Source organism: Bubalus kerabau, chromosome 12 (assembly GCF_029407905.1).
Source record: "Bubalus kerabau isolate K-KA32 ecotype Philippines breed swamp buffalo chromosome 12, PCC_UOA_SB_1v2, whole genome shotgun sequence".
Lineage (NCBI taxonomy): Eukaryota > Metazoa > Chordata > Mammalia > Artiodactyla > Bovidae > Bubalus > Bubalus kerabau.
In genome coordinates this window covers 16,029,197-16,043,152 of record NC_073635.1, presented here as the reverse complement: position 1 = coordinate 16,043,152, position 13,956 = coordinate 16,029,197, and the positions used below count along the sequence as shown (strand labels likewise).

The 13,956-nt window shown below is 45.3% G+C and overlaps 1 protein-coding gene across 4 annotated transcripts in view; it reads right to left on the bottom strand.

Moving 5' to 3' along the window:
• The window catches only part of GTF2F2 (general transcription factor IIF subunit 2), a 136,140-nt gene extending 122,498 nt beyond the window's left edge, over positions 1–13,642 (bottom strand). The window contains exon 1 of one of the 4 annotated variants that reach the window (XM_055542031.1): positions 13,350–13,642. In XM_055542031.1, the coding sequence (XP_055398006.1) occupies positions 13,350–13,415 (66 nt within the window). In that variant the 5' untranslated portion in view covers positions 13,416–13,642. The remainder of the gene's footprint in view (positions 1–13,349) is intronic. The other 3 variants (XM_055542032.1, XM_055542033.1, XM_055542030.1) reach the window with 3 other exon arrangements.
• Between the last annotated feature and the right edge of the window lie 314 nt (positions 13,643–13,956).

Here is a 13,956-nt window from a genome sequence, read left to right as displayed (position 1 = left end):
TCGATGGACGTGAGTCTGCGTGAACTCCGGGAGTTGCTGATGGACAGGGAGGCCTGGCGTGCTGCGATTCATGGGGTCGCAAAGAGTTGAACATGACTGAGCGACTGATCTGATCTGATCTGATTTTACTTTCTGTCTGTCCTAACTGACCACTAAACAGCAAGCTCTGATTATGTTTTGCACTAAAGAGATATTAAGATACCTAAGAAATGATTTTAGCTCTCCAAGTGTTTAACACCAACTGAGTTGGTGACACAAAACTAAAACTGGTCATATAGCTTAACAATAATGAAGTGCTAATTTATGTTCCCAAGTAAGTCTAATAAAAGTTCAGAGATGAGAAAGGCGGCCAGGAAAGGCTTCTTGGAGAATAACACTGACACGTAATGTAGAGACACTACTGAGCTTAAGATGATTTGAAAAGTCATGTTTTATTATGTATAAGATAACTAATATGATGAAGGATCTGCTGAAATAAAAAGAAATTATTCAATGTAATAACTAGCATTTATATAACACTACTTTCCTGACACTGTGATATGCACTTTTCAAACATTTATACCTCACATCTATATGAGGCATTATCCCCACTGCACAGACTATGAATTTGGAGCAGCCAGGGATTATAAAATTTAGCCAAGGGTATATAACTGGCAAATGAGGACCCAGGATTCAAATCCAGGCACTCTAGTTCCAATGCCTATGCTTTAACCAATACACTATATTGTGGGTGCAATCAGATATATGCAATCAAAATCTCAAAAGGTTAAGAGCATATAACCTAGTATGGCCACCTGTTATTTCTTCTAAGACACAGATGGGGCTCAGGAAGCAGTTCATAGTTTATGATGGCCCTACTCTGGAGGAGTACAATGCTACACGTGAAGTATGAAGCGCAATGCCTCACACAGCAAGTGCTCTGTGAGTGTCAGGTGTCAGTTTTACTTTCCACAGTAGGTCTGGAATGATAACATGAATGTATAACAGAGTCAAAGAGCGCTTCCAAAGCTGGAAAGGGAAAAATCCTATCTAACAAAGTTTCATTTACAAGAAGAACCACATGACTATTAGTTCAACTGCAGCGCTTTGAACTGAGTAAAAATTTAAGAAGACCCTAATGGTATTTGTTCATTCCTTACACTAAAATAAACCGAACAACTACTGTGTTAAAAACATGCCAGAAGCCTGGAAAAGATGTAGGGGAAGGGAGCCCACGGTGTCAGGCGCCATGCGATCGATTTTACACCCACAATCCCACTTAATCCTCCCAATCACCCCGCAAAACTGCACTGCTCTCCTCATTCTATAGATGACAAAACCGAGGCTCAGAGGACTGAAATGACATGGTTAGCTAGTATTAGTCAAAGACTCCAGACTGGTCAAATGCTCTCTTTGCTACACCATCCTTTACATCCTCTAAAGGAAAAGGAGTTTTGAAGATTCCACATCTTAAAGTTTCAACTATACTGTGCTCCACTATTCATGCAAGCTTACAGGATTTGGCAAATTTCTTATGATAACTGTACCTACCTATTAGGTCTGCTTTGATTACAGATGAGAAGAAAACCCACTCAGGCATACAGAAGATTTACTGGCAAAAGTAACTAAATATTCCAGAAGGAGTGCTAAGGTGGCCTGATTAAGGGCTCAAATACCATCACCAGGACTCTCACCATCTCTCAGCTCTTCTCCTCACCACACTAACTCACTTCTTTGACAGCCTTCCCCCCTATGTAGCACGACGGCTGAAGCCACTCCTGAAGAAGAAGAGTTCTTCCCCAAATCCCCAGCAAAATCGTTTTTCTCTTGTGGCTCTGATCAGGTCACGGGTCCTTCGTCTGGCCTGTTACTGAGCCAGAGATGAGATCCCTGCACCGCCAGCCTGAGCCAGTGACACCTTTGGGGAGGGATAGTCAAAACCTTAGAATCACCAGACTGAAAAGGCAGAGCGCTGGTGCCCAAAAGGAAACTCCAGGTACTGTCACGGTGAGCCGAAGAAGCAACTGTCAACATTCCCTGTCAGAACTAAATACAAGATGTGAAACCGATCTGGGCAAATACTGTTACATCAAATAAAACCCTGAATCCTCAGACTATGTAAATTATTACATAGTCCTCATGTCCTCAATCTTGAAATACTGCCTAACAAGTTAGCCTTTGCTTCTGGATTTGTCTGATTTTTAGCCCAAAGAAATCTTCTTGTCAATTACTCTAACACAAAGAGGAAATGGAGTTCTACAGATAGCAGCCTGCTCTAACAATCAATGGCGAGCTAAACTCCCTAATTAATAAAGTCCTTAGGGGAAAGATAGTGGCTTTTCTTCATCATATTCCAAGTTTCTGATTCAAATACTGTTAAGACTTTCTCATTATCAAGAACAGTACCCTTTCCATAAACTGCATTTCAAGGAACCCTTCTGACCACCGTCTCCTAACTCCCTGGCCCTCTCCTCAGTACTTTGGCTCCAACAATTCTTCCATCCTTCACATCACTGACTTTGTCCCTGTCTGCTTATGTCCTCCCTTCTCTCTGAGATGGAACTACATTTCACAGCCCATCACTATAATCATTCTCTTGTCCCTAACTCCCTCCATCATACTGGCCTGGCAGAATCTAACCCTGATTAAAGTCAAGTGATACTAGTAATACTGCTTATCTTATTAATTAATCTATGTATTGTTTTATTTGATTGTGTTATTCCTCCTCCACACTTGCACCTGAGCATCTGAAGAAAGACAACCATGCTAAATGGTCTCCCCTGAAATCCTTGGCGACTAACATCAAGTAAGCCCTTCAATATGCTGGGCGATTTAACTCCCTCTCCCTGGTCAACCGTCACCTGCAGCGGGAAAGCCACTGCAGGCAGGCCGCACGTTCACGTCACTCCTCAACCCTGTAACGCCTCTTGCCTCCTCTTCCCTCCAAGATGATAACCCGACTTCCTCTTCCACTGAACCATCTGAAAGCTTCTAAGTCTACCACTTAGCCACAGGGGAGCCTTCTACTCTGCTCTCCCCTCTTAAAAGATGAACTGTGGCCACTCCCTCCACATGCGCACTGAGTTTTTGCCTGTAGTCTAGCCTAGGATGTCTTTCCTTCAGTGCTACCCTTTCTCCCCTCCAGTCCTCTCTTTATTCTCCCAACAGAATAACAATGGTGATATGTGTGTGTTAGTGGCTCAGTCAAGTCCAACTCTTTGCGACCCCAAGGACTGGTGGACCCCAAGCCCACCAGACTACTCTGTCCATGGGATTCTCCAGGCAAGAATACTGGAGTGGGCTGCCATTCTCTTCTCCAGGGGCTCTTCCTGACCCAGGGGATTGAACCCAGGTCTCCTGCATTGCAGGCCAGACTCTTTACCCTCTGAGCCACCAGGGAAGCCCAAAGTGAAAGCGTTAGTTGCTCAGCAGTGTCCGACTCTTTGCAATCGCATGGACTATACGTGGCTTTCCAAGCTTCTCTGACCATGGAATTCTCCAAGAAAGAAGAACACTGGGGTGGGTAGCCATTCCCTTCTCCTGGAAAATCTTCCTGACCCAGGGATCGAACCTAAACCTCCTGCACTGCAGGCAGATTCTCTACTGTCTGAGCCACCAGGGAACAGAGAGCTTACCAAACGTGGCAGAAGACTCTAAGATGGCCCTCAATGATCCCCACCCGCTGATACTTGCACCCTTGTGTAACACCCTGACTGCATCCGCCCAACTAAGCCACGCCAGGAAACTCCTGAGCCACAGAAACTATGGTATCAAAAGTGCGTGCTATTTTATGCTACTAAGCCTGTGGTGATATGTTATATAGCAATAGATAACAAACACGTTAAGTGACATTTAATATATTTAAATGTTTTAAATAAATTAACCATTTAATTCTCACACAATCTGTTTATTTTTTCCATTTTACAAGTGAGGAAACTGAGGCATGGGGAAGTGAGCAAATGGACTCGCGGTCACACCCCTGGAAAGGGCAGGCTCCTTCATCCTTCCCACCCACTGTCCCGTGTCTCTGCCTCTCTCCACCACAAGGCTCTGAGTGAGCTGTCTCTGCTGGCTGACCACAGTTCCTTCTCTGCCGCTGTGTTCTGCTCTAGACAGGCTCTCCCCTCCACCACTCCACTAACATGGCTGCCTGTGCTTAAAAAGCTCTCCGCAATGTCAAGCGAACGTTCAGTTCTCATCTTGCAGACCTATCAGATTATCTGAGACTTTATTGTCTCCTCCTCCTCCAAACGCTTTCTTCACTTGGGGTCAGGTTACCACAGTCTCTAGTGATTTTCCTCCCACTTCCCCAGACACTCCTTTTTCGGTCTCCACATATCTAGATTCTCATCTTCCTGACATTTTAACCTGAGAAGGCCCTGATTTCAGTCCTCAAGCCTCTCCTCTCTGTCCACACTCATTCTTACGTAGCCTCATCCAATCCCAAGGCTTTAAATCCCATCTGTGTAACTACAACTCCCAAATTTACAGCTCTCCCCTAAAGTCCCAAATTATACAACCAGCTGCTTACTCAAACTCTCCATCTGAATATTCAGGAGACATTTCAAACTCAAAATCTCCACTTAAGAACTGATTCTTACTCATGAACCTATTCCTCCAGCAACCTTCCATAATGTAGTAAAAGTCACCTCCATCCTTCCAGGTACTCAGTCTGAAACCATGGATTTACCCTGAATAGCTCCTTTTTCTCACGTTCCACATCCAATCAACTGACATAGCCTGTCAGCAATACCTTCAAATTATATCTGGACTCCATGTCCTTCTCACCAACTGCAGGGCTACCACCCTAATCCAGGCCACCATCATCTCTTGTAGGATTATCGTCCGTGTCCACTTTAGTCCCAATACAGCAGCCAGAGTGACCATATTAAAACAGAAGTCAGATGACACTGTTCTGTTCAAAGCCTTTCAGTTTATTTAACAGACATCTACATAATGCTTACTACGTGCCAGATACTTTCCTAAGCACTTAAAAATTTTACCTCACTTGATCCTCATAACAACTTTATTTTTATCCCATTTCACACAGAAGCAAGAAGGGCATCAAAAAGTTATCATTCGTCCAAAGTCTCACAATCACCAGTGGTGAAGCCAGGATTCTAACCAGGGCAGTCCGGCTCCACCATCGCCATCCATGCCTCCTCTCTATGGCTACTAGCCTCCCATGGCATTCACTGTAAAAATCCTGTAATGTCTCAGATGATACAGTCCACTGAGATCCACAGCCTCACCCCCTACCACTTTCACTCACTTGACTCTAACCACACAGATCTATCAATGTTCCCAGCAGCATCCCACCTGAGGGCCTTTGATTTGCTGTTACTTCTGTCTAGAACGTTCCTCCCCCAAATATGTGAAGGGCATTCAACTCCCTTCAGGTCTCTGCTCAAGGCCCACCTTATCGGTGAGGCCCTTTCCCACCTGATGAAAACAGCATCCTCAGCTGCTTTCTGCACTCTTTACCCTGAGTTACTTCTTCAGAGCGCTCAGCACTTGCTATACACTTCCCTGTTCATTGTCATTCTCCCTCTCCTCTAGAATGCAACCTGCACGAGGCAGCTGTTTCGTCCGTTTTGCTTACTCTGCTGCTGCTGCTAAGTCACTTCAGTCGTGTCCGACTCTGTGCGACCCCATAGACAGCAGCCCACCAGGCTCCCCCGTCCCTGGGATTCTCCAGGCAAGAACACTGGAGTGGCTTGCCATTTCCTTCTCCAATGCATGAAAGTGAGAAGTGAAAGTGAAGTTGCTCAGTCGTGTCCGACTCTGCGCGACCCCATGGACTGCCACCTACCAGGCTCCTCCGTCCATGGGATTTTCCAGGCAAGAGTACTGGAGTGGGGTGCCATTGCCTTCTCCGTTGCTTACTCTGCCACATCCCTAACAGAAGAACAGACTAGCATGCGGGAGCAACGGAGTTATTATTTTAATGACTGGATACTGTTAAAGAAACATTAGCTACTGTTAATGTAATGACAATGATGGTGTTATCAGAATAAATCCAGGCTATGGAATTAACCTTTAATAAATCTCATTGCATTCTCAAAGGGAAACCTATTCCAGAGATCTACCTTAAAATAAGGGGGAGAAGGGGAAAACACCCGTAGAGTGAAACATTTTCCAGCCTGCCACTGTCCCCTTATTGCTGGTTCCCTGACACGCTGCTAAGGTAAAGGGAAGACAAGAATGTTTCAGAGCTCCTGTTGAGACCACAGTTCTTCAATACATAACCAGGTCAGAAGACCCTGTGGTCAAACTGCCTGAGACCACAATTCAGGCCATCAAACAAGACAACAGTTCTAAGTGAAGTAACTACGTATTATAAAATAAATTTAAGAGTCATATTCAGTACAATAATTGAATCTAATACAAGCAACTGGCCAACTTAAAAAAAAGATTATGTGCCTGAAGTTAATTGATAAAAACAAGTCTGGAACTCATACTGCATTGTCATCATTATTAAAATAAAACGGAAAGTTCCTAAGGTAAGCCTACTAGCTTATTTAATTCAAAAGGTTGCCAAAATACTATACCCTTGTAATGAAAACTAGAACACAATGACGACAGTATGTCAATCATATATAACTTTTTATACCAAGAGATTATGGAAATGGGCTTCCCAAAAGCTCCAATGCATTAAGTTGGGAAGAGGCCTTCGCTGGTGGTCCAGCGGTTAGGAGTTCACCTTGCAATGCAGGGGACACTGGTTCAATCCCTGGTCCAGGAAGATCCCACATGCCCCAGGGCAACGAAGCCAGCGACTGCAGCTACCAAAGGCCATCGGCCCTACAGCCCAGGCTCTGCAACCAAAGAAGCCACTGCAGTGAGAAGCCCGGGCACCACCACCAGAGAAATCCTGCAGACAGCGGCGAAGACCCAGCACAGCCAAAAATAAACAAACAAATATTTAAAGGAAAAAAAGGGAGAAGGAAAAGGAAAAAAGAATGGTACATATGGTTCCCAGGCTCAACTATTTTTTTGGACAGCTGATATTTTTAATTAAAACATTACATTCTATCTTTAAGTAAAGCTGTATATTTAAGGTGTGCAACATGGTTTTATATGCACGTGAAACAATTAAGCCAGTCAAGCTAATTAACATATTATCTCTTCACATAATTACCTTTGTTTCTAGATGAGGACATCTGAATTCTATTCTGAGTAAATTTCCCCCAAACACTCCCGTCAACTTGTCACTTGTGAGATAGCTGTGTTGTTTCCACTGTCTCCACATTCATTAAAGAAAGGCAGATGGAGACAAGAGAACAGGTACAAGAGGGGATGTTTTCTCAGATTTCCCAAGACCAGGGAGAGTGACAGCCAATGACTCACTTCAGCATTATTTTCTCAGAGAAATTCCCTTGACCTCCAGACTATGTTCCTTTGTTATTCACACTCACAAAACAGTATTTCTTTCTTCAGTGACCTTATCTATCCGTGTGTAACTGTTTTCATTAGGACCAGTATTGCCTGAGGTCTGTCTCAGGGAGCACACTACAGACTCTAGTTTACAGAGTATGGAGCCTGTCCATTCTTGCTCACAGTAATGTACTCAGAGCCTAGAACAAATGACTGGTGGTCACTGAAAGCTTGTGGAAGAAACCCATCCGCCCGCACACTCACTCAAGCTACAGAGTAAGGGCAACTGCGCCTTTGAAGCCAAGGGGCCAAGGTGGCGTATACAGAGCTTGCTCCCTAAGCTTGTTTGCCAGCTTTGCTTCATCTAGTTCCCCAACAACTAGCCTCCAAAGCCATGCTGCTCCCAGGGTATACAAGCAAATTAAGAGCGCTGTGTGGACACTGGCGTGGCACCCATTTCTCCATTCAGGAATGAAGGCCTATCCCCCGAGCCGCTGGGAGTGTGGCCACAGACAGCCCGCAGTTCTTAGCTCTCTTTGGAAGTGCTTCCACTGAAGAGTTGACCAAGATCATACACTCCTCCTGGACCAAACCACCCTGTGCCCAATCCTGCGTAAATCCTTTCCTTCCGCAGGGGATGATCCCAACAGCACTGCGTAACAAACCCCTGCATGCTCATCACCTCAGAACCAGCTTCCCTGGGAATCCAACATTCATCAGGCAGCTTTTACTCACACTTTGTCTTGAAGGTCAATGTATTGAGCTGACAAGACCCAAGGCCATAAAAACAAATTCCCCACCCCCTTACTTCCGTTCTCCAAGGAGAAGGCTCATTAGAGACCCAAGGGGTGCGGGGAAAGCACATTTCCTATTCCTGGCATAAGCTCTGTAGCCATACAGACCTAAATTTGAATCACTGTTCCATGCTTGGGCAGGATAATTAACCTCCCTAAGCCTCAATTTTACCATCTGAAAAATATAATTAGTACCTACTTCACAGGTTTGCTTTGTGAAATACTTGGCATATTATAAGTTTCTTTTTCTCCTGCAAGGCTTTGGGGTATCACCCATTCCAGTTTCATCTCTCCCTGGGAGATAGCTTTCACTCTGGCTGCCAATGTCCAACTGCTTATTTGTCTGTGAAAAAAGAAAAGCTAAGCTTGATGGCTTTTGAGGTGTTGAACGAAAGTGAAAGTCACTCAGTCGTGTCCAACTCTTTGTGACACCATGGACTATACAGTCCATGGAACTCTCCAGGCCAGAATACTGGAGTGGGTAGCCTTTCCCTTCTCCAGTGGATCTTCTCAACCCAGAGATCGAACCCAGGTCTCCAGCATTGCAGGCAGATTCTTTACCAGCTGAGCACCAAGGGAAGCCCAATACTGGAGTGGGTAGTCTATCCCCTCTGCAGTGGATCTTCCCGACCCAGGAATCGAACTGGGGTCTCCTGCATTGCAGGTGGATTCTTTACCAACTGAGCTACTGAATGGAGGACCCAACATTCACAGAGGATGTCCGTCACTTCGGTCCTGATTCTCTCCTCCAACAAACATCAATCAAAATGCTTATTGGAGGAAGGCTGATGGGACCTGAAACACATCTTTATGCTGGCCAGAAAGTTGCTGGGCAAACCTACCACAATGCTTGTCAATACCTCCACTTGTCCATTTCCTCTAAGAAAGAGTTTTCTTATCCTTCAAGCTCTGATAGGATATTCATTACTTACAAAAACCCCACCACTCCTAAAAACGCTGTGAGCTTTATCTCCTCTCCTTCCCCATCAGGTACCCTTACCGTCCAGGCAACCATAAATAGAGAAGATGACTTTTCCAGAAGTCTAAATGTTGGAAGTGAAACAATAGAACTATGCTACGATGTTCTTAAATATCACTTTTAGACCGTGATTTGGTGTCCAGTATGCAACAGCAGTCCTGTGACCGGCTGGCAACCTGACAGTGGCAAAGACTGAGCAGCAGGAACTGGGTGATGCCCACTACAAGGGGTGAGGTCCCCGACCAGGGCAAACTGTAGTTGTTTATGTTTTTTTGAGCAGGCGATATCTATTCTAAAGTTAAATTCAGTCACGTCTATTATCTATCAAAACTTATTTAGATCATCATTCTCTTGTAGATTTAAGGTATTCAGAACTCCAGAAATGGCCTTTGTCTTGCTGTATCTCACTGTCTGCTGACCTCAGGTTAGGCAAAGCATGAGCGGAGAAGCTGGATGAAGATGTGAGGCACTGCAGGGACCACAGACGGTCTTTATTTGCAGCAGCAACGTGTACATGCTTTATTTTCTAACGGCTGACAGAGCAGCAGCAACGACTACCCGACTCAACTAGACTCACCTCGACTACAGGATCGTTTCAGGTGGTGCTTATATAGACCACACCACGACGCGCGTGCGCAGTGCCACAAATGATCCCAGCTGTAGGATGTGAGTGGAATGGGGCGAGAGCGCCTGACCACCATCACCTGGCCAACTGCTCTCTCCCTACAGCATTCCACTGGTCAGAACAGATACAGGTAGTGGACATTTTGGTACACAATCTTCCACTCTATTTGCCTTTTCCTGAACACTCACCAGCCCTGCTCAGAACGTTTTTTCCCCCCTAACTAATCAACTACATAGGCTCTTCTTAAATGTCAGCTTCCCCATGAAGTCTTCCCTGATTCCACCAGATAACTTTTTTACTGCTTAAAACTCTGAGAGATCTTGTATAACTTACTGTATTTATCCTTTTCCTTACTTTTCTAGTGAAATTTCATCATTAATTAATTAATTTCAAATAATGAACAAATTATGAACAAAAATGGCCCATAAACTTGCGATACTCTAGGAACTCACATATTTTGCAACAAATAATCCTCAAAGAGCAGAACTCAGGGCATGATTTATAATAAGAAATATGAATGTATACCAAAAAGATTTAAAATTGCATGCGGTTCTATTCAAATTCTAATTTGAACAGAAAAATTCTAATTTGAACTATCATTAGTAAGACTCCTTTTTAAAGTGATAAAATGTATTCAAATGGCCATATAAGAGAGAACACTAAAATTTCTTAACTTTAGTTTAGATTTGTAACTTTCTCTTACATCCTCATTTAGTCAGTCACCACATCCTGACAACTTTTGCTGAAAAAGTTTCCCTAACTCCTGAGACTTCACTATCAAATGTCTAGGATCCTGTGATAATTTTCTAATTTTGACTCTGGTTATCTTCTCTTCAAGCTTCCCCCCCCCCCAAAAGAATCATTTGTACCCCTGCCTTACTCAAAACCCTTCAAGACTCTCCTCATTTCCTGTAGACTAGAGTTAAAACCGGAGAAGGCAATGGCACCCCACTCCAGTACTCTTGCCTGGAAAATCCCATGGATGGAGGAGCCTGGAGGGCTGCAGTCCATGGGGTCCCTAAGAGGCGGGTATGACTGAGCAACTTCACTTTCACTTTTCACTTTCATGCATTGGAGAAGGAAATGGCAAGCCACTCCAGTGTTCTTGCCTGGAGAATCCCAGGGACGAGGGAGCCTGGTGGGCTGCCGTCTATGGGGTCGCACAGAGTCGGACACAACTGAAGCGACTTAGCAGCAGCAGCAGCAGAGTTAAAACATTCCCATTTCACAACGTGACAATGTCATATGGTTCCAATCCACTACTCCTGGCATGATGTCCTCTTTGTTTTCCAGCCCACACCACATTACTGTGCATTTTCACTCCTGCATTTCAGAACCACTCTCCATGGTATGCTACGGAGATACTATGGGCCCCCCATCCAAACCTCTGTAAGGCAAACAACATTTATTGAGCATCTATTGCGCTCCAAGCACAAACACATCACCTCAAGCTCTCGTCATCTTTTCAGGCTCTTTCCATCTGCAAAGGAGATCTCCCTAATGATATCTCTCCATTTAGCATGCAGGAGGAGAGAGATACTTGGTTACTCCATCATTTTAAATCACACTGATATCACTGTGATAAGTCAAATCAGTGCCAGAGAGTAAGGCTAGGGTTGAAGAATAAGAGTTCATTCATTCATTCATGCATACATCACATTATCTGAGCTATTTACCTTACGCAAAACACAGTTCTGGGTGTGACAGGCAAGACGCCTACTCTCATGAAATATGACTGTGCGTGTGCTTTGGAGAATGTTAATACAGGTTCAACATGCTAGTCAATAATCATAAGGGCAGGAGCAGGGGACTACAGAAGTTGAGATGGTTGGATGGCATCACCAACTCAATGGACATGAGTTTGAGTATGCTCCAGGAGTCGGTGATGGACAAGGAAGCCTGGTGTGCTGCAGTCCATGGGGTCGCAGAGTCAGACACAATTGAGCTACTGAACTGAACTGAATCATAAGGGAGCTACATCAGAGAGGAAGACTGGAAGGGCCTCTCAGATTTAACTGATAAAAACTCAGACATGAGATAAAAGCTTTTCAAAAATCTAACAAATAAAGGTCTCTATGTTTTACTTGAGTTTTCAAGACTATCATAATCACATTTTGAATATACACATGTCTTATGAAAACTTCCTAAGAAACAACAGTCCCCAATATGAAAAAGTAAGGCATAGTGTACTCACTAAGTGAAGAAGTGAAAGTTGCTCAGTCGTGTCTGACTCTTTGCGACCCCTTGGACTATACGGTCCATGGAATTCTCTAGGCCAGAATACTGGAGTGGGTAGCCTTTCCCTTCTCCAGGGCATCTTCCCAACCCAGGGATCAAACCTAGGTCTCCCACATTGCAAGTGGATTCCTTACCAGCTGAGCTACAAGGGAAGCCCAATAAGTACTTACTAAGGGTTAATCAAAATGCTGACTTTACCAAAAAAAAAAAAAATTACTGACAGTTTCACCTGAGTACCAGTCGAGCTCTAAAAGAACACTCCAGTCCACGGTCTCTCCTTCCCTGAGTTCAGAGCACTCTCAGCTCTCCTGGGAATTCCATAAGAGCCATCAACCTAAAAGAACACTTTACGAGTGAAAGTGAAGTCACTTAGTCCTGTCCAACTCTTTGGGACCCCATGGACTGTAACCTATCAGGCTCCTCTGAATGGGATTTTCCAGGCAAGGATACGGGAGTGGGTTGCCATTCCCTTCGCCAGGGGATCTTCCCCACCCAGGGATCGAACCTGGGTCTCCTGAATTGCAGGCAGATGCTTTACCATCTGAGCCACCAGGGTACTCAGAGACCAGTTCTACTTTCTGGCTCAGAAAACTACCCAGAAAGCAAACGCTCAACTTTCTTACAGAGATTGATGACTGAAATCAGTTTCAGCAAGTGGAGATGAAGAAAGTCTTCAGTCTTGGGTAAAATGCTCAAACCGGGAGGCCATCAAGACAGGAGCCCAGAAAAACCAGGTTGTGGGATAAGGAGATCCATTCCAGGCACGTTCAGACTCTTAGTTGGCTAAAACACACTGGGTGTCCCTGAACTAACGTCCTCGTCTGCAAACAAGCCTACCAACCAACCCTGCTTCTCAAGGTAAGCGAAGTTCTAACGAGAGAGCCCTAATGAGCTTTAAAGGCGCAGAAAGTGGGACGGTCTCAAGCCACGTGTGTGTGTGGGGGGGGGGGGGGGTGAGAGACGGTCTCAAGGTGGGTGGGTGGGTGGGTGGGTGGGTGTGTGTGTGTGTGTGTGTGTGTGTGTGTGTGTGTGTGTGTGTTAGTTGCTCAGTTGTGTCCGACTCTTTGCAACCCCATAGACTGCAGCCCACCAGGCCCTTCTGTCCATGGGGTTCTCCAGGCAAGAACACCGGAGTGGGTTGCCATTTCCTTCTCCAAAAGGAACTATATAGTAAGAAATAAAGTGAAGTCGCTCAGTGGTGTCCGACCCTTTGCGACCCCATGGACTGTAGCCCATCAGGCTCCTCCGTCCATGGAATTTCCCAGCCAAGTACTGGAGTGGGTTGCCAGTTCCGTCTCCTCTCAAGTCACTTAAACTACTTTAAAAGGAGCGCAAGCGGGAGCCACGCAAACCTTACCTTGACCAGCCACACTCCGGTGTTCTGTTTGGCGCCAGTTAGGTCGAGTTCTCCGCGCTCGGCCATGGGTCTGTCGCCGGCGGAGACCTGCGGACTTAGAGCAGCGGCCCGGGGAGCTGATGACTGCGGGACTAGGAAGCGAAGCACACGGCGAACCCTGGCCGGAGGTTGACTGTGAAGAGCCCGCGGTCCAACTTCCGGGATGCCGGGAGCCCTGGGAAAAACGAACACACGCCGCCGGCAGCGGGGAACCGCGCCTGCGCGCTGCGGCCGTTACTACGGCGCGCTACTGAGGACAAACTTCATCGGCGGGCAACTTCTTGAGTGGGCGTGGCTACTTCCAGGGGCTGTGTCTGAGTAATTAAAATCGAGGTTGGGATGGGCACAAACATCAGCAGTACAGATAAAGACCAGGTCAGAGTAACAGAAGAAAGTGTCAAAATATAAAAACGGGGTTTAAAGAGACAAAGGCTGTCAGTGTATGTCCAATCCTGGCCAAGGAGAGAAAGACAGCATTTGGAGGACAGGTAGGAGAAATAAATAAAATGAATTAGCAGAGTGGTCTTTATTGAAAGGCTACCCTGAGCACCTTCAATTAAACGAGTAG